The sequence below is a fragment of the Eptesicus fuscus genome, chromosome 9 (assembly GCF_027574615.1).
Source record: "Eptesicus fuscus isolate TK198812 chromosome 9, DD_ASM_mEF_20220401, whole genome shotgun sequence".
Classification (NCBI taxonomy): Eukaryota; Metazoa; Chordata; class Mammalia; order Chiroptera; family Vespertilionidae; genus Eptesicus; species Eptesicus fuscus.
Genome location: NC_072481.1, coordinates 53,191,955 through 53,212,824, shown reverse-complemented (window position 1 = coordinate 53,212,824; position 20,870 = coordinate 53,191,955). Strand labels below are relative to the sequence as shown.

At 37.0% G+C, this 20,870-nt stretch overlaps 1 protein-coding gene across 2 annotated transcripts in view; it reads left to right on the top strand.

The window, feature by feature from the left end:
• LRRIQ3 (leucine rich repeats and IQ motif containing 3) overlaps nt 1–20,870 on the top strand; it is a 94,815-nt gene that overhangs the window by 37,073 nt on the left and 36,872 nt on the right. For both annotated transcript variants that reach the window (XM_008139537.3, XM_054720802.1), the window contains exon 6: nt 16,886–17,006. In XM_008139537.3, the coding sequence (XP_008137759.2) occupies nt 16,886–17,006 (121 nt within the window). The remainder of the gene's footprint in view (nt 1–16,885; nt 17,007–20,870) is intronic.

Sequence of the window (20,870 nt, the reverse complement as noted above, 5' to 3'; positions counted from 1 at the left end):
ATCCATGCTGTTGCAAATGATAAGAATTCCTTCCTTTTTATAGTGGCGTAGTATTCCATTGTGTAGATGTACCACAGTTTTTTAATCCACTCATCCACTCAAGGGCACTTAAGCTGTTTCCAAATCTTAGCTATGGTAAAATGTACTGCTGTGAACATGGGGGTGCATACATCCTTTCTGATGGGTGCTTCTAGTTTCTTTAATTATAATACTTATGCATGGCAAATACATGAGAGCATTATCAATATTTTTATAGTGCTATTTAAATGTCAGAATGTTAGGTAATTATTCCTTTTTTTCTGATAGTTTTTCTTTTTTTCTAATCAGAAATCATGTTTATTTACATAATAAAACAAAAAAGATTTTTTATTGTGGATAAAATGATTATACCTACATTATTTATAATATAAATATGGAAATATTGCTTTCAGGAACCTCTATTTTGTATCATAGTTCACATAATCAGTTCTCTTTTTTATAGTTAACTAGAGGCCTGAGGCACAAAATTCTTGCAAGGGGCTTCGCCCCTGCTGCTGCGGCTTCATCCAGAAGGTCGTCCAGAAGGATGTCCGGTCTAATTAGCATATTATGCTTTTACTAGAGGTCTGGTGCACAAAATTTGTGCACAGGGGCAGGGGGGGGGTGTCCCTCAGCCCAGCTTGTACCCTCTCCAATCTGGGAATCCTTTAGGAATGTCCGACTGCCCATTTAGGCCCGATCCCACCGGATATCCCTCTGACAATCCAGGACTGCCGGCTCCCAACTGCTTGCCTGCCTGCCTTCCTGGTTGCCCCTAACTGCTTCTGCCTGCCAGCCTGATCACCTCCTACCCACTCCCATTCCAGCCTGATTGATGTCTAACTGCTCCCCTGCCAGCCTGTTTGCTCCCAACTTCCCTCCTCTGCTGGCCTGGTCACTCCTAACTGCCCTCCTCTGCAGGGTTGATCGCCTCCAACTGCCCTCCCTTGCAGGCCTGGTCCCTCTCAACTGCCTTCCCTTGCATGCCTGGTCCCTCCCAACTGCCCTCCCCTGCTGGCCATCTTGTGGTGGCCATCTTGTGTCCACAAGGGGGCAGGATCTTTGACCACATAGGGGCAGCTATCTTGATCTTGTGTGTTGGAGTGATGGTCAATCTGCATATTACTCTTTTATTAGATAGAATAGAGGCCTGGTGTATGGGTGGGGGTCAGCTGGTTTGCCCTGAAGGGTGTCCTGGATCAGGGTGAGGTTCCCTTGGGGCATGGAGAGACCTGGGCGAGGGGCCTGTGGTGGTTTGCAGGCTGGCCACGCCCCTTGCAACCCAAGCAGAGGCCCTGGTATCTGGAATTTATTTACCTTCTACAATTGAAACTTTGTAGCCTGGAGTGGAGCCAAGCCTCCTGCTCGCTCCGTGGCCAGCAGCCATTTCTCTTGGGATTGATGTATCTTTTATAATTAAAACTTTGTAGCCTTAATCGGAGGCCTGGGCCAGCCAGGGTGTGCAGAAAGCTTAGCTTCCTCCATTGCCTGGGAAACCCAAGCCTCCCACTCTTTCCAGCTCCGTGGCTGCCGCCATTTGAATTTGTTTACCTTCTATAATTGAAACTTTGTATCCTTGAGTGGAGGCCTGGGCCTGCCAGTGTGTGTGGAAAGCTTGGCTTCCTCTGTTGCCGGGGAAACCCAAGCCTCCCTTCTGGTAGCCATCTTGGTTGGGGTTAATTTGCATACTCGCCCTGACTGGCTGGTGGGCGTGGCTTGGCTGGTGGGCATGGCTTATGTAGCGGAATGATGGTTAATTTGCATATTACTCTTTTATTAGAAAGGATTGTTATAGATAAACATTATTTTTTAGAGCCCTTTCAGGTTCATAGCAAAATTAGTGGAAAGTACAGAGTTCCCATGTATTTTCTGTCCCCACACATGCACAACCTTTCCTGCAATGGTGCATTTTCTATACTGTATGATCCTAAATTAACCCATCATTATCTCCCAAAGTCCATAGTTTACATTAGAGTTTACTCTTGACTTGTACAGTCTATGAGTTGTGACAAATATATAGTGACATGTATCTACCATTAGAGAGTATCATACAGAATAGATTTATTGCCTTAAAAATACTCTGTGCTCTTCATATTCATCCCTCCCTCCCCCTAACTCTTAGCAACCAATAATTCTTTTACTGTTTCCACAGATTTTCCTTTTCCAGAATGTCATATAGTTGGAATCATATAGTTTATAGCCTTTTCAGATGGACATCTTTCACTTAGTAATATGTATTTAAGTTTCCTCCATGCCCTTTAATGGCTTAATAGCTCATATTTTTTAGCACTAAATTGTATTTCATTGCTACTGTTACAGGCACCTCTCAATGACAGCAGAGAGGTGTTACCGGACAGGACAGTCCCCTGAGTCATTGGGAGAGGGCTGTCCCCAACCTTTATCCTTGTCTTCTCATATAAATGCATTTATATGAGACCCTGACTGCCTTGTGAAAAGCTAATTTATTAAAGCAATTAAACATGCACCTTTATTGAAAAAGCTAAAGCAAAGCAAGCAAACTTATATATCTGGCTCATGAAGCACAGACAGGTTCTTAGCCAATATGAAGAGCAAGTTGAGTGGGGGTCAGAGGCATCATACACCCTCCTGTCCATAGACTTCAAAATTCCTCTGCTATTTTGGTACAGATTAATTCTCAAGGTTCCTTTTTTACTTTGCTGTGGCTTTCCCAGAATTCATGAAAAGCACCTGGCAATCCTTGAGACTGCTGGATTCTCTGCTTAAGGAGTAAAACAACCTTTTTTTTCCTTTCCCCTTTCCCCCTGCCTTCCTGCATTCTCTCATTAGGGACGTTTTTTAACCATTTGCTCTGTGTCCTTGGCTGAGGAAGATAATAGGTTAGTTACAAGCTGGCTGTAAATTGCCCACACTGTTTGGCCTTGTTTTAACTTTTCTGTCTCAGTTTCCCTATTCCTCCTGCCCTGTAATCCTGTAACATTCTGCTCCTGCAAGGTAAACATCCTTGCAGTTTGGAGCTTGGCCCTTCTCAGCTCCGAAGTTATGTCTGTACTTTCTTCTTCTTCCCCCACTTACCCAGTCTTCCTAACCCTGTCCAACTCCTCTCAGTACTACATGTTATTTATTCATCTACCTATTGTAGGATATCTTGGTTACTTCCAAGTTTTGTCAATTATGAACAAAGTTGCTGTACATATCCGTGTGAAGGTTTTTGTGTAGTCATAACATTTTTTATTTGAGGGGGCTGGGTGCAGGTAAAGACAAGGGAACATGAATGCTGGATTAGAGGTAAGAGCACGTTTGTTTGTTTAAATGCCAAAATGTCTTCTAAAGTTGCTGTACCGTTTTGCATTCCCCCAGAAATGGATGAAAGTTTCTATTCCTCCATATCCCCACTGACATTTGGTGTTGTCAGTGTTGTGGATTTTTGTGAGTCTAATATGTGTGTAATAGTATCTTATTGATGCTTTAATTTGCAATTCCCCAAGGACATATTTTTATATGTGTATCTTCCTTGGTGAAGTTTAGTTTTCTTTTGACTATAGAAAAATGAGATGATTTATCACATTGTGAATGTGAGTAGCAGAGGAAAGAGAAAGATTCTCCTTCCTCAGGGCCCCTGCATTGCACAGGGCACGAGTGCATTTACATCACAGTCTATGTGGAAGCCATTCCCTGGAGTTGTGCAGAGCACAGCTTGCATAGCAGGGCCAGGTGGCCCTGATTTCCTAAATCCAAGTACCTAATCATATTTGAAGGGCTTTTTGGTACCTACTTTAAGTTCAGGTAAATATGGAGGAAGGGGAAAGTATAATCAGCTCCATTTGCAAACCACAAAATATTGAATCTACTTTTGCCCTCTTTAATTTAACAGTAAATGATATTAAGGTTGATTGAGAACGTTGATCTTATATCAAACTCAGGAGATGTGGAATGAGTCACCTCATTTTATTGTGAAGTGTTAAGAAAATTATGGATAAATATTTTAAATTTTTAAAATTGTATTGTTTTGTGAAGTGAGAGTCCTTCCTTATACTGGAAACAGACCTTTATTATCAATGAGCTTCTGGGATGTTGTTTTAACTTATATAATTCTGAGAAAGAAGCTTTGTAACAATGTGCTTATATCTTCTCTAAAAATCGCCCTTTGTTGTTCTCTCCCAGTCATTTTGGGGACCCAACACCAATGCAGTTCATTTCAGATGGGTATTTTTAAAAATATTTAGACCATTCTTAGCACTGTTACAAACTCTAAGGCCTTAAAAATTGAAGTCAAGCAAGTTCTATGCTGAAACTTGTAGGGGAAGGGAAAGCACTAGGAAACATTCACTGGGTAGGGACTGATTATATAAAGTGTGGAATTGAAAGGAGTATACAAATTCAAATCCAGATTAGTCTGTTTTCTACCGCTAACAGGCTCATGAAAGAAATTGGAGTTGTCCTGAATATTAAGACTTGTGGGAAGTAGTGGCTTTTAATGTAGGGTAGAAGTATGAGATATTTATCAGAAGGGTTTATAAGGGCAGATACTACGGCTACCAGAAGCTAAGGATAATTTAATTTGTGTTTAATTCAGCCTTTTTAAGTGATCCTTAGAAGCAATAATGATGGCTTAGAACTACAGCTGTTGCTTAATGACCTCAGCAATGCAAAAAGGGCTAAACTTACCATTTAATAAAGTTTTACAGGTATTTATTATGTGCTTTCTAGGTTTTAGGCCATATGCTCCTCACTGACAGGAAAAATAAAATATAGACTGTTCCCCTTAATAAAAGATTTTACTGAGGCTAAATGGAGAAGAATTGGAGTTAGATGAATAAACCTAGGACAGAAGCAGACAAGGATAGTATTAGTTACCATTTATAGTTGCTCAGATGCAAGGAATACAGTTAGCTGACAACTCCAACTGTTAGTTTTTTTAGGGTCCACCTCTGCTGTCAAATTGAGGTCACACTATTCTCTAGGCACCCGCCAGCAATTCCTGAGTAAGGCAGAGTTACAAGGACCTGGCCATTTCTGCTCAGTGTGGGACTTGCAGATAGACAGACTTTGCTCCAGGGTTTATGGTTGGTTGGCAGAAACTTTGACTCTTCCCTGCTTACTCTCATTCCTCCATTTTCCTATAACGTGTGTACTTCTCAACAAACCTTTTGTGCACTTAACTATGTTTTGATATCTCCTTTCTGGAAAAACCAACCTGTGACACCATTTATTATGCTTAGCTCCATAGATGTGGATAGGCTGGATTTGAAACCAAGCAATTGTACAATTAGTTTTGAAAAGCAGAAGGGATATGTAGATTAATACATAATCTTAGATACAAAACTGTGGGGTTGTCAAGGTCAAATGAGAGATCACTAGAAAAAGAATACTGAGTAGAGGATTTACATAATAGCAAAACAAATCTGGAAAAGATAAAGGGTTAGGAAGTGTAATGTGCTTATAATAATACTCCACAAATACTTTGTGCATTGAGGTGAATAAAGAAAAATTAAATTACTTAAAACTTAAATATAGAAATTAGGAGTTACAAGGGGGATATAAATTTTGCTATATGTTAATTATATTGCTATCTTTTTAAGATCTTTCTATATGATATTCTTCTTGTGTCTATTCAATCAAACACAATATCTTTTTTTGTTTTGGTTAATCCTCACCCAAGGATATTTTTTCAATTGCTTTTTAGAGAGAGTGGAAGGGAGGGAGGGAGGCAGCAGGAGGAAGGAGAGAGAGAGAGAGAGAGAGAGAGAGAGAGAGAGAGAGAGAGAGAGAGAGAGAAAGAGAGAGACATGTAATAGAGACACATTGATTAATTGCCTCCCACATGCTCCCAACCAGAACACTGTTTTATATCACTGATAGACCATGTGTTATTGGGTAAATTTCATGGCCTTTATCATCACAAAATCAGCTTTACCTGTATACTTTTAGGCAATAGATATATACTTACACATGTTTATAACTCTAATTTCAGTGCTCTTTTACTTCAGCATACTATGAGCAAATTAAGAGTGAGTGGAATCTTTTATTCTTTAAGAATTTCTGGTTTAGATGAGGTAATAGAATAATGACCAGTATCCTATATAATAATAGACAAATATGCAAATTGACCATACCTCCTACACATCCACAAGCCACGCCCACAAGCCATGCCCACCATCCAATCAGAGCGAGTATGCAAATTAACCCAAACCAAGATGGCTACAGCCACAGAGAGCAAGGTTTCCTAGGTAACAGAGGAAGCCAAGCTTTCCACCTGCCCTTGCCAGGCCTAAGCCTCCACTCAAGCTACAAAGTTTCAATTATAGAAGGTAAACAAATTCAAACAAATGGCAGCAGAATGGAGCTTGAGAGAGCAGGCCAGGGTTGCTGCTGGCAACAGGGGAAGCAAAGCTTTCCACACACCCTGGCCAGGCCCACCTGCTTAAGGCAACAAAGTTTCAATTATAACCCCAACACAAATGCCTGTTGGCCTCGGAGGGAGCCCCAGGCTTGGCTCTGCTCCAGGCTACAAAGTTTCAATTGTAGAAGAAAAATAAATTCCAGATACCAGGGCCTCCGCTTGGGTTGCCAGGGGGCGTGACCGGCCTGAAAACCACCACAGGCCCCTCACTCAGGCCAACCCATGCCCCAAGGGTACCCCACCCTGATCAGGGACACCCTTCAGGGCAAACCAGCTGTCCTGCCCCCATGTGGACACAGGATGGCCACCACAAGATGGCCAGCAGGAGAGGGCAGTTGGGAAGCACCTGGCCTGCAAGGGAGGGTAGTTGAGAGGGACCAAGCCTGCAAGGGAGGGCAGTTGGAGGTGATCAACCCTGCAGGAGAGGGCAGTTAGGGGTGACCAGGCCGGCAGAGGAGGGAAGTTGGGGGCAAACAGGCTGGCAGCAGAGTGGTTATGGGGTGATCAGGCTGGCAGGCAGAAGCGGTTAGGGGCAATCAGGAAGGCAGGCAGGCAAGCAGTTGGGAGCCAGCAGTCCTGGATTGTGAGAGGGATGTCCGACTGCCCGTTTAGGCCCGATCCCCTGGGATCGGGCCTAAACGGGCAGTCGGACATCCCTTGAGGGGTCCCAGATTGGAGAGGGTACAGGCTGGGCTGAGGGACAACCCCCCTCTGTGCACGAATTTCGTGCACCGGGCCTCTAGTATCTATATATTTAAGCACCATGTTTGGGGGGATTCAAACATACAAATAATTGAATGTCAAAAAATAAAAGATCGAAAGTAAAATTAAAAATACACACACACACACACACACACACACACACACACACACACACACACAACTTCTTGACCAAAGCTATGAAGGTGAGAATTAGTTTGGTACATGTATGAATGGAAAAGATATCATCCTAATTATACTAAGAGATTTGTGAGAGGAATTATGGAAACTGAAGTTGGATAGGGCTGTTAATGGACATATTAATTTTCACTTGAGGGATTAAAATTATTATTTGACTAGAGGCCCAGTGCACATGAAATCATGCACAAGTAGCTTGCTTCCCCTTGCCTCAGCTGGCCGCCCGGCCCTCCGCTGCTCAGCTCTCCTTAGCTCATAGCTCTTGCCCTGCCCTCCGCTTCTCATAGCTCTCTGCTGCTAGTAGCTCGCTCCCCGCCCACCTGCCACGAGAGCCACTGCTCATTTGGTCATGACAGTGTTATGGCATCATGGCCACAGGCCTTTTATTTGTATAGATATGAAAAAGTATGCATTTAATATAGTGCATTTATGCATATTAAATTATTTAAAATTAAGTTACATTTTTTATTCAAACTTTTGTATAGGATGGTGGAGAACCAGATGTTAGGATGATTATTTAATTGTTTTATTTATAATATAAAGGAGAGAGTAAAGTGTGGAATCTTATAACCATTAGCCTAAAGTTTTCTAGGTAGTGAATTTTATGGACAGATGACAAGAGAATGTAGGAAGGTTTCCAGAGTATGAATGATAATAATAGAGGCTATAGATTTCAGTAATTTATGGGCCTCTTAAAATTTTGTTTCAGTTTACCTTTTCAATGTTTTTTTCTTATTATTTTATAAATAATACACGTCAGCTTGTTTAGTATTTTTACATTTCTCTTCAGTTTCCTTGTTTATTCTTACCTGTTTGCCCCATGTTTTTCTTATGTAAGTAAAGTATTATATACCTTTTTTACATCTGCCCTGTTTCTTCAAGATGCTTTCCATTGAGCTTAACTTTCTGATGACATTTACCGTTTTTTAAATATCACTCAAATTGCAACTTTAACATACATTTTATCTTGGAGTTCGTAAGAAATGGTATATTAATTGAAGCAAAATTGATTAGGCAAGAAAGAATTTGGAAAGTAAGTGGTATAGTGATAGGAACTAGCAAAGGGTGGCCAGTCTAGTAAGTACCTTCAAATTCAAGGAGTACTGTAAGCTCTATTCTCTGTCTATATGGCTAGCACCAATTGACCATTTGTACAATTTGTAGACTCATATGTACACAGGGGAAGAGGGTATGAAAAGTATGCCAACATTGAAATCGGGTCAAGTTGAGATAGAAAATTGGTATCAATGTTGTCTCCCATCGGGTATCAAAACCTAGGAGCTAAGTTGAAGGATTGTTTTACTAACAAAACTTATACTAAAGACTGGATGGCTTGGGAAATAGCTCAAGGAAGATATCAAGTTAAAACTGGGAAACATTGCAAAAACACAACAGAGTGATGAATGATCAAGAATGAGATCAAAACATAAATACCAGGATTTCCCTGGCCAGGTTGCCCAGTTGGTGGGAACATCATCCTGTACACCAAAAAGGTTGCAGGTTCGATCCCCAATTGGGGCACATGTGGAAGGCAAGCTATTAATGCTTCTCTCTCACATCAGTGTTTCTCTCTCTCTATCTCTCTTTCTCATCTCTCTTTCTCTCTCTAAAATCAATAAATGCTGACATATCCTTGGGTGAGGATTAAAAAACAACTGATTACCAGGATGAAGTGTTAGGCTATGAGCAAAGGAAATTAATAGGTAACTCTCATGGTAAGTACTGGTCTGGAAAGGCTTATTGTCCCCAACTTTAGGCTTAGAATTGGAAAGAGAGTAGAGTTTTTATGTTGGAGATTTAGTAGCCCCAGAGGAAGGAAAAGATAACTTCAGAAATAGAGCATTCTATATTACAAACAGCTCTTCCTTCAGAAGAGAACCATTGCTGCATATTGTGAGAGATTCCAGTAGTAGGATTAAGCTTGGTAAAAATAACTCTATTTGATCTTGGTTACTCTGAATCAGTCAGCTATTATTTGAGAGCATTGAATCTTGTTCATAGATAGGGATAATAAGATAAAAAAGCACTGCTATGGGTCCTCCCTCCAATGCACCTGCATTTCAGCACATTACCTTCTTTCAACAATTATGCCATCAGACAGTATCCATCTCAAAGTAGGCACTAAAATGCCTTTGTTCATTCACCTAATGCCCAGCCCCAAATATCCTTCCTGGAATATGATCTTTACTTCCTTTTGTTTATGAATGAGATTATTTCAGCATTATACCTCATTATCTGTTTTCCTCTTTGCTTCAATTTGCAGCATTAACTAAAAGGATAAAGTTGCTGATGAGACTCAGAACAAAGGCTTGTTCTCTTTTAATATTCAGGGAAATTAATTTCTCTAATTAATTAGAATATTGCTGCTAATAGTTTTCTGGTATCTGTTTCTATTTAAATTTATTTATGTCCTATTTCCTTTGAAGGTGGCTGTTTTATATGAATGGTTTTTACTGTAGGAATAGAAGCCGCTTTATAGCAGGTTGTGTTTTATTTGTTTTTGACACCTTTTACCTAGCACAGTGATAGGCACATAGGAGGCACTCAACAAAATATTGATTTAAAATAATATTTATTGCATTCACAATAAATATACTTCAAACTCTAAGGTTATTTTGTATTATAATTTATAACTCATGGCATTATTTTCTGAAAATATTAATCTACTGTGATTCTATGAAAAGATAGCTAACAGAATTCTTATTATTGAGATTTTTATATGTGGGAAGAGAAGAATCTAAAGACCATAGGTTAGAAATAACATGCAAGTAAAAAATAAAGCATAGAGTGTAAGAGGATCTTAAATAGTTATGAACTATGTTAATAAAATGGATATTCTTGCCAGTATTGTTATACTAGAACTCAGAACACCCTCAAAAATAGAAAAGGTAAAGAGGTTACTAGAGAAGGTAAAGAGGTTAATAGATATTGTGGTCATTATAATAAAATTTATTATCTCAGAAATGATAGAGGCTAATGATATAAACAGACTAATAATGAATTATGTAGGTCAATTAATCATAAATAATTACTGGGTTATTAAGAAAATAAAAATGTTGTGCTGCATAGCCTTGATTTTTTCATAGCATGTTTCTTTAGCTACTATTAGTGGTAGGATACTTATATAAGGGTAATTGTTCTTACACACTATGCCAAGTAATTTCCCCCCCAAATCTTAGAAATGCTGGTGTAATCTTGAAAATACTAGTTCAGAGACACCATTAAAGTTTTATACAAGATACACATTTTTTAAAATTGGTGCAAAGTCTTTATGTAAGAAATAGCGTATATTCTCAACTTCTAAATATTTATAGGAAATGCATATACTCATTTTGCAAGAAAGATCTTAGTGGAGAATAGAGGTAGAAAAAAATATGTAAAACGCACACCTTTCCTTTTTAGTTTCAACTTTTGAGTTCAGTGAAATGTGAAAAACCTATCATACGTGTTTTTAGGTTTCTTGCTATCATATAGAAACCCATGATTATTAGAATTCATGAGCACCTAAATGCAAATCTGGAACTTACTGTCCTCAAGGCAAAATGTAATGTTTGCTGACTATCATTAACTAATGGTACACCTCAAGAGTTTGACTGTATTTTTTCCATCTTTAAACTTTATTACTGTATTTTTCTTCAGGGTAAAAAAAAATTATGGGTTCATTTTCACTGAAGTGGGTTGGATTTATGTATTCACCTCTCATCAGTGTCAAAAGGAATTGTGCCCATCATTCCCTGGACAACAGGATGAAAGCCTGTACTCAGATTGGACACTAGGGATATCAGCTGTACACACAAGATAAGTGTAAAGTTGACAAGAGAAATACACTTAGTTCATCCAAGCCAGCATATTTTAACAATTGGAAACTTGTATGACAATGTTCATGAAATTATTTACTTGCTCATACAAGAGAGCTAATATTACCATTTTTAAATCCAGTGAAATGTATCATCTAAAATTTGCTTTGCAAAGACTGCTAATGCAAAACCCTTTAAGCTCTCTTTTTTCTAATAACAAAGATAACAAAAACAATAAAATGACCATTCTTTACCACTTACTTAGAATGAATTTTTATTTGTTCCAGGTAAGAGAGAGTGGCTATGGCTATTTAAATATTGGCCTAAGCTTTGAATGACAAAGGTTTGTGTTTTAGAAATTGATAGGACTGAATTTTCTCAAAACAAATTTAGGTACTGTTTCTTAGAAAATATTAACTATGAAATCACATTGCTGCTCTCTGGTCTACTTAAGTTAGTTTTAGAGATATTCCAAATACGCATGGAATTTTGCTGACAGTATTCTCCTAGAAAGCTCTGAGAGACTCATAGTAAATTGCAGACATGTCCTTATATTTAAGTCTTTGTTTAATAAAATAAAAGCATTCAGACAATTCCTCCTTTAATAGTTTAAGAACCTAATATAAGGCTGTTTGTATATTTGGAAGTCCTGTTAAACTACTGTTTTGAGTCATTTTATCCAGCTATAGGAATATTGGACTTCATGTGAAGAGTAAGCATTTGTATTATGGCTGAAATATTTCCGATAACACAGTAGAACTGAGGTTGTTAAAGAAGCTGTGCCAATACACTGTGAAGTCACACAAATTGAGATCTGCACTGAATAATTTGTGAGCTGGCTAACAGGGTCAGTGCTAGTACTTTACTAAGCCTATCCTATATAATAAAGAGGTAATATGCAAATTGACCATCACACCATCGCACAGATGGCCACTCCCATGTGGTCACAAGATGGCCAGCAGGGGAGGGCAGTTGGGGGTGACCAGGTGTGCATGGGAGGGCAGTTGGGGGTGACCAGTCCTGCAGGGGAGGGCAGTTAGGGGCAACTGGGCCAGCAGAGGAGGGCAGTTAGGGGTGACCAGGCTGGCAAGGGAGGGCATTTGGGGGTGGTCAGGCCAGCAGGGAAGGGCAGTTGGGGTGATCGGGCCAGCAGGGGAGGGCAGTTGGGGGAAATTGGGCTGGCAGGCGTTGATCAAACTGGCAGGGGAGTGGTTAGGGGGTGATCAGGCTGGCAGGCAGAAGCGATTAGGGGCAGTTAGGCAGGCAGGCGTGCGGTTGGGAGTCAGCAATCATGGATTGTGAGAGGGATGTCCGACTGCCCATTTAGGCGGTCGGACATCCCTTGAGGGGTCCCAGATTGTAGAAGGTGCAGGCTGGGCTGAGGGACACCCCCCCTTCCCGCCAGTGCACAAATTTTGTGCACCAGGCCTCTAGTAAATATATATTCCCTGAGTATGTGTATGTATACTATATATATTTGTATATAGTTTATGTATCACATCATTCATCTATTATATAATCCACCCATTAAATAATCCACCTTTTGCTCTAGCCTTGGGGGAGGGGAGAATAATTATATGAATTTGAAATAGTCATTTTAATCCTTAGTATTGCCAACAAAAGCTTATACAAATCAGCATTTACAAATATTATGAACTTCAAAAATGAGTATATTATTCTGAGTAGCAGGAGGCTATAACTTCAATTTTAGAAAACATTGAGTCAATTTTATAGTTTATCAACATATGTTTACTAAACAAATTTAAGTTATTTATGATGTTTTACTTTAAAAATATAATTATGTAGAAGCCATAGCTTCTATGTTAACTTATTGAAATGTTTTCCTTATGGTAAATATAACCCTTCCTCAGATTCTAAACCCAAATTTAAAATGTATAAAGTCTCTAAAATGCTGGGAATGTTTAAGGTGTTTAGGGTATAGAAGATCAACCTAAACATTAGTGAACTGTTGGCTGTCCCTATCTGTTGCTTTTTTCTCCTCAGTTCATAAATACCAGACAGTGCTCAAATATGTGTAGAAATATAGACTCTTGGGGTATATATTTTACTCTTAAGAAAAAAAGTGTGTATTTTTCCTTTAGAAATCTCTGTTTAATTGCCCATCATTAAATTTTACGCCGTGAACTTGTGTCTTTTGGGGATTACTTGAGCAGCATTGAAAACTATTATTTTAACCAATTGAGTTAATACTTGTGGTTTAAGAAAAATACATAATTTTATCATGAGTGTGTGTAGCATTCAGCCTGTGCTTTTTACTGTGTTTTTCTCAGTTTCAATATCTTTCTCTTGCTTCTCATGTTTTCACATCCACATAGAGGATAAGTCATTAAATTATTAAATATTTTTGAGAAATATAGAATTTAAATATTCACAAAATAATAACTTCGTGCCAATGCCTAGCATAGTCACAGATATACTAGTTAGCACTCAATACATATTTGTTGAATAAACTAATAAAATTTCAAACTAATCAATATTTTTATTGCTGCCATTTCTGAGTTGGTACTGCCAACAGAGGTTGAAGAATTCAAAGTGGTGCAGGGATATTAATATAAGTAAACATACTCCCAGTACTCAGACAGTATAATTTCTTCTAGGGGTGAGAAATGTTCTTAACTATGATATAAGGTAGAATACACTAGCACTTTGACAGTTCTGAACAACAACAACAAAAAATTTATTATGTAGTGTTCATTATACTATTTTTAAAGAGTGATCTTTAGGTAAACCAGATACAGAATGATCCTCAAATATCACTATATAATATGTTAACTATCATACAAGGTAATAAATGTATTAGGAAAGATAGTATTATGAGTAGAATGGCAATGTCATAAAAATAATAATTAATCAACTACATTTTTGGAGAGATTTTCAAAGAAACAAACCTGTACACTCTGAAACTTCCTCATGCCCTTTACTTTATCTAGCTAGTATCAGTTATTATTATTCTTGAGCTAGCATTGTATTCTCTCAATTTGAAATTATAACCTACATAAATAGGGTGCTGAGATAGAGAATTGTAGGAGGAAGCCTACTTTTTAAAAGATTGTCACAGAATGTTTTTTCTGAGGAGATAATATTTAAAGTTAAGATCTGAACAGTAAGAAGTTAGCCATGCAAAGTAGAGGAGGGGGAGTGGTCTAGGCAGAGAGAAGAGCTTGCACAAGGAACTGAGGCATGCAATATCTTGTTTAATTTCAGTTGGGTTCAAGGATTGAATGAAATCCAGTGTGGTGGGAGTATAATACACAAAGTCTAGTAGCAATGAGATGAGTTTGGCTGTGTGGTCAAGGGCCATATTTTGCTGTTGTTTGTTTGTTTGGTTGTTGTTGTTTCTTTGTTGTTGTTTTTTGTATCTTATAGTAAAGACTGAGCACCTTAGGCAGTCTATCAGAGGATTTAAAACTAAAGAGAAGCATAATCAGATGTACTTTTAATAAATGTAAATGTCTTGTGAAAGCCAAGGTGAAGACTGAGACCTATAGGAGGCTATTTATGGTTGGAAGCAGTTTTTATAGTTTAGACTAGAAGTGAAGTGAAAATAGAAGTGAACAGATTTGAAATGCATTTAGAAGGTAGAATGGCAAAGATTTTTGATGAATTATATTGTTAGGAGGGACAGACAAAGAGATTACTAAAATAGAGGAACATGTCTAGAAGTAAGAAAATACAAGAATGATGACATAACTTGAAGAGTTAAGAATAGGATTGATGGGTAAATTTGAGGTTGAAAAGCATTTGCAATTGGTTGTTACAGATTTGGTTGCAAAACAGTTGTCTAAATTTTTTGTCCTACTTTGTTTAATAGAAAGATTTGAACCCAGATGAAAATAGAAGCAACATTATTAAAAGTTATATTTTGATAGTGTTGACATTGTGTATTATATTAAAATTATTCTTGGCAACTGTAAGAAAATCTAACTATAAAAAGAATACAAGAGCTCAAAAGTACCTACTTATTTTTCTATCAAAAAGTATATTTTTGTCATGTAAATATAAGAATTGGTTAGCAATAAATTTTTTAGTGAAAAACAAAAACTGAGATTTATTCTAAGACCAGTTTGTATCTGTCATGAGCATTCAAAAATTCTTGCACAGTGAGTCATCATATCGAACAAATCATTTTCAATAAATAAATTAGAGAACATCACATATAAAATTTAAAATATAGAAACTCAATGATATTTATTTAAATATGTATCTATTGTATGGTATAGGGATTTGGGCAGAAAATTGTAAATACAGGGGACCAAGACACATATTCAAGTGTCTCTGTTAAATTATAGAATAAGGATGTTTGCACAAGTGGACAGGTCAAGGTGGATATGATAATGAGTTCTCTATTTTAAAATTCTGCCAGCTATCACATATTAGAGAGTTTCTGTGAATTTTCTCTCAATGGGATGAAGGTGGTGCTAGTCGACCAAAACTAGAAGTAAGTATAGTAGGTTTAGAGGAAAGTTATGACTTCAATTTTCTTGAGTGTAAAATGTCTCTGACATTTTCTAGGTGAAAGAACATAGCTCATGGTCATTATGAGTATGACATAAATTAATATTTATACAGAGCTTTAAAACAGTGACAAATGATAAGCACTATACAAGTATTCCATACACAAATATACAGAAGCAAACATCTCCCAAAGGAGATTTTTTGAAGATATATATTTAGAGTCTTCAGAATTAAGACCAGTGGTTCTAGTCAAGGAAAGCATAATAGGAAGGTTTTTCAAAATACAAATGTATGTCCCCTTCTGTGGCAGTCTGTTATTGATTGCCTACCAATATTTGTCTTTGTCTTTTTATTTTTTATTTTTTGTAAGAGATACTCAGTTTTACTTCAGGCAGCAAATTACGTAGCAAAAAGCTGTATTTCTTGCACTCTCCTTTGTAGTTATGGGTGACCAATGAGAAATAAACTAAAGTTATTTGAAAGGATGTGGATGGAAAGTTTCTTAAGACACATGGCCTGTATTTTATCATTTCACCCTTTTTTCCATATTGCTGACTGAGATGCACACATGGTGTTTGGAGCTCAAGTAGCTATTTTACTCCAGAGTCAACATTGATTATAGAAGCCAGGTAGATGCAGTAAGGTAGAGATGACAAATTTTTAAAGAGCCTGGGTTCTTGACCTTAAGGATCCTCTGAATCACTCCTGGATGGACTGTGAAGAGAAAAAGGAATAACACAGTATTAGTTATTAAAACATTACCAGCCACTTTACAGATATTGCCCAGTTTACATCTGAGAGTGGCCCATTCTCTGTGAAGCTCCTTTCGATATCTATTCCTTCCACACATGTCTGATCCATTTGTACTTTTAAGACTTGTGATGATTCTTGTCCAATTTCTCTCTCTCTTTTTTACTACCTTTTAGTGTTCTGTGAAGCAATTTTTCATCTCCTTTCTTACTCTGAATTTTCCTTTAGGCTTTCTGGGCAGCAGCACTAAACACTCAATACTTCTCTGTTTATTTCTTATTTCTCCTCCCCCTTAGTTCCTTTAATGATGCCATCCTCCTGAAATGTCCCTCTTTTGTTTAATGTCTCTTAGAGCATTGTCATTAACTCTTAATAGAAAAATAATTAATCAGAATAACACACAATGGCGTTCTTTTCACCTTTCCTAACTCTGGCTTGTCTCACAGGTTTTTGTTGTTTTAAAATGAAAATCGATGATGTTTAACAAGTGAGAAGTCTTTGAGAACTCTAAAATATAGTATATGAGATTATAATTGGTTTCATTGCTTTTATTTTGTTTCCACAGAATATACTTTCTCCTGTTGATTTAGTAAGTTCTAATAAACAGAGAAAACATGTTTCCTCTCTTTTATCTGAATTAAAGACAAAAGATATTGGCAAAAAATCAAGACATCTCATTCAAAAAGGTTAGTTATATGAATTTTTAAATTATATTTTAAGAGTAGATTTTGATGAAGAGTAATTAAATTTTTCAGAAATTGGACATGTTAATTTTGATCTATAAATATAAGACTCCATGAGATTCAAGTTGAACATTCTAGATAAACTATCCATATCTCATTTAACATTTTACAAATATTTAGATTATACAGTTATAAATCCTTCCTAATACATATGCTTAGATGCTCCTCCTCTATTATCCCAATAGAATTATATTATCACTATTTGGGGGTTAGCTAATATTTAATATTTTAATTTTATGACTATGTAAATATTACAGCTGAGCCACACAATATATTAGGGTTCATTTTACTTCCTTATACAGTTTTTTTAACTTGCTTGAAAATCTTATACCACTGCAGTCCCCAAGTGCATTACATATTTCTTCAAGTTATTTCTACTTTAGCCTTTCATTTTGCTGAATTCTTCAAAACTGCTTACTGACTAAAGCTGATGTTAAAGGCTATCATTTCGTCAACTGTGACCTCAAGAATGTATTTGTCTCTATGCTGTGTTGGGATCCTTGTTTCCAGTATTCTACATCTTGTTCTTTCTTGATTTATTTTATTATTTCAATACAATGTATTCTTCATTAGTTTACTGAGAAATTATATGTGGGAGGTTAATTTTTTAAAGCCTGAAAGTCAAAACATGTCTTTATGCTACACTTGTAGCTGGTCAATAATTTGACTGTGTAGAACTTCCTTCTGAATTTTTTAATTGCTTTATTTTCTTCTAGCTTCCACTGTTGCCTTTAAGATGTATATTGCCATTTAGTTCTCAGTTTGTTGTATATAAACATGTTTATTATTTTTCCCATCTGACAAACTTTTAGCATTTTCTCTTTATAACAGCTGTTCTTCAATTTCACAGTGATTTGTCTCATATTTGTTTGTTACCTAAAGTGGATTTTCTTTCCATTTAATTTATTGTGGCTTTTTAATCTAAAAATATTACTCAGTTCTAGGTGTTTCTCTTGTATTAATGTTATGCTAAAATATGTATGACAAAAACTTACCATTTTAACAAATTTTAACTGTCCATTAAGTACATTCATGTTGTTGTGCAACCATCATCTCTTTTGGTTTGGTCTTTATAGCTAAGCTTATTGATATTGTTTATATTTTTGAAGAACCAAACCTTGTTTTCATTTATTTTCTCTGTTGTTTTTATAATTTCATTTTATTTCTCCTTCTAATATCTATTATTTCTTTTCTTCTGCTAGTGCTATTTCCAGGCTCTGTTTCCTCATCCAAAGTCTAGTGCCCTTTTTATTTAACCATGATGCCTACTGAGGACTGTAAATGTATTGCTATGTAATCATTAAATCACATGCATGGGCACATGGTTGTCTTAGCTATCTGAATTTATTAAATATAACACACTCTGTCATTCCCTGTGTTATTTTAAATATTGTGCAACCACCCACTTATATAAAATTCTATATATCTGGTTAAAACTGTAGGAGTTGAAAAGTATCTTACTTTTCTTGAATCATTAGAAGAATTAGAGTAAAAATAACATTTTCATCATATTTTTTTCATTTAACTAACAGCAAATTACCTTATACTTGCTTTAAAAAATGTTTAATTTTAAAAGCAAATAGAAATTATACTAATTTTGCTTGCACAGATTGTTATTATTATTTCCTGGCATGAGATTTTATCAATCCAGTGTTAAAAACTACTTTTCTTTCACCAAGTAATATTTTCTGTTAATTTTTAAATAGGGGTATTGTATCTTTCTATTAATCCATTTTGCCAACTGATACCTATTAGCATATATTCAAAGTCATATAACATGAGAAAAAGATTTCTTCTTAACAGTATCACTCCTTCCTTAAATACAAAGTTTTTTATTTAAGAATGATTATTATTATTTCTTTCTCTGATCTTACTAAAATATGGGCTCAGAAAACCTTAGTTTGGAAGTTTAGGGAGTTTGGTAGTCTCCTTCTTCTACTATTTATAATAACAAGGGGTCTCAGATTGGAGAGGGTGCAGGCTGGGCTGAGGGATATCCCCCCCATCCAGAATTTCATGCACCAGGCCTCTAGTCTATAATAATAAAAGCATCATATGCTAATTAGACCAGACAGCCGAATGACCTTCCAGACGTCATTATGGACGTCTTTCTGGATGAAGCCGCTGTGGCGGGGGCCAAGGTAGAGGTGGTTAGGGGTGATCAGGCAGGCAGACAAGCAGTTAGGGGCAATCAGGCAGGCAGGCAGAGGCGGTTAGGGGTGATCAGGCAGGCATTCAGAGTGGTTAGGGGCGATCAGGCAGGCAGGTGAGTGGTTAGGAGCCAGCGGTCCTGGATTGTGAGGGGGATGTACGACTGCCAGTTTAGGCCCAATCCCACTGGCAGTCAGACTTCTCCTGAGGGGTCCCTGATTGCGAGAGTATGCAGGCCAGACTGAGGGAAACCCCTCCCCCCTTCCCGTGCATGGGTTTCATAGTTTAGTTAATATTAAGTAATAGCACTGTTTTTGAGATGCAGACCCTTTTTGGACTACTCATTTACTAGTATTTCCCCTCAATTGTAAGATGAGCAATGCCTGGAGTACTGAGTGGGAAGAGGGCTGGGACAGTCTCCTAAGAAGTAGCCTTTTATAACTCTCATTAGAGGCCCAATGCATGAAATTCATGCAAGAGTAGGCCTTCCTTCTCCCGGCTGCCAGCACTGACTTCCCTCTAGCACCCAGGACCCGGGCTTCCCTCACAGTCCCAGCTTTTATTATTATGCTTTTATTATTATAGATGGTTTTTGTAAGGAGGATCCTTTTTAATCCTGGCTTCTACCTATTCCTTGGTGTTTGCTAAAATGGAGTTATAATAAATGCTAAGTCTATTAGATCAAATTTTCATTGTTATTCCAACATTCTATTTTCTTGCTGATTTTTTCTTTTGTATGCTTAACCACGAAGGGAGAGTGAGATATTGAAATATCCCACCATAATTATGGATTTTTTGGCTTCTCCCTAATTTTATCAAATTTTGTTTATTACATCTTGAAGTGATTTTATTAAAGAGCTGCATGATTGTTATTGTTACAGTTTTTTATTGAATTGAACCTTTTATCATTGTGCATTTATCCTCTTTTTAAAAGTATATGTTTATTGATTTTAGAGAGGAAGGGAGAGGGAGAAAGAGATAGAAACATCAATGATGAGAATCATTGATCGGCAGCTTCCTGCATGCCCCGCACTGGGGATCAAGCCCACAACCTGGCATGTGCCATGATTGGGAATCCAACTGTGACCTCCTGGTTCATATGTCAATGCTCAACCACTGCGCCGTGCAGGCTGGGCATTTATCCTCTTTATTCATAAAAATGTTTTTTCCTCAGACCTATTTTATCTGATATTAGTGTTAACTGCACTAGCTCTATATTAGTTAAAATTTACCTAATACATTTTTCCATCCTTTTACTTTTCACTTTTTGCTTATATATATATATCATGAAACAGTAAATGGCTGGATCTGCTTATTTAGCCCATTTGTGTAAATATTTATTGAAAGAATTAGGCCTCTTTCTATCTTCTACGTTTTTTTGCAGTTCTACTCTTTCTATTTCTGTTTTCTTCTTTCTTGTTTTTTTTCATAATTGACATTTACATTTCCCTCCTTTATTTTGACTTTTTATTTTGAACTAATTTCAAATTATAAAAATGTTACAAAAATTACAAATTATTTCTGAATATTTTTCACCCATTACCCAAATGCTGTTGTCTTATATAATCATGGTACAATTATTAAAACCAGGAAGTTAACATTGATACAATACCATTAACTCATCTCTGAACCATATTCATGAATGGCCAATTGTCT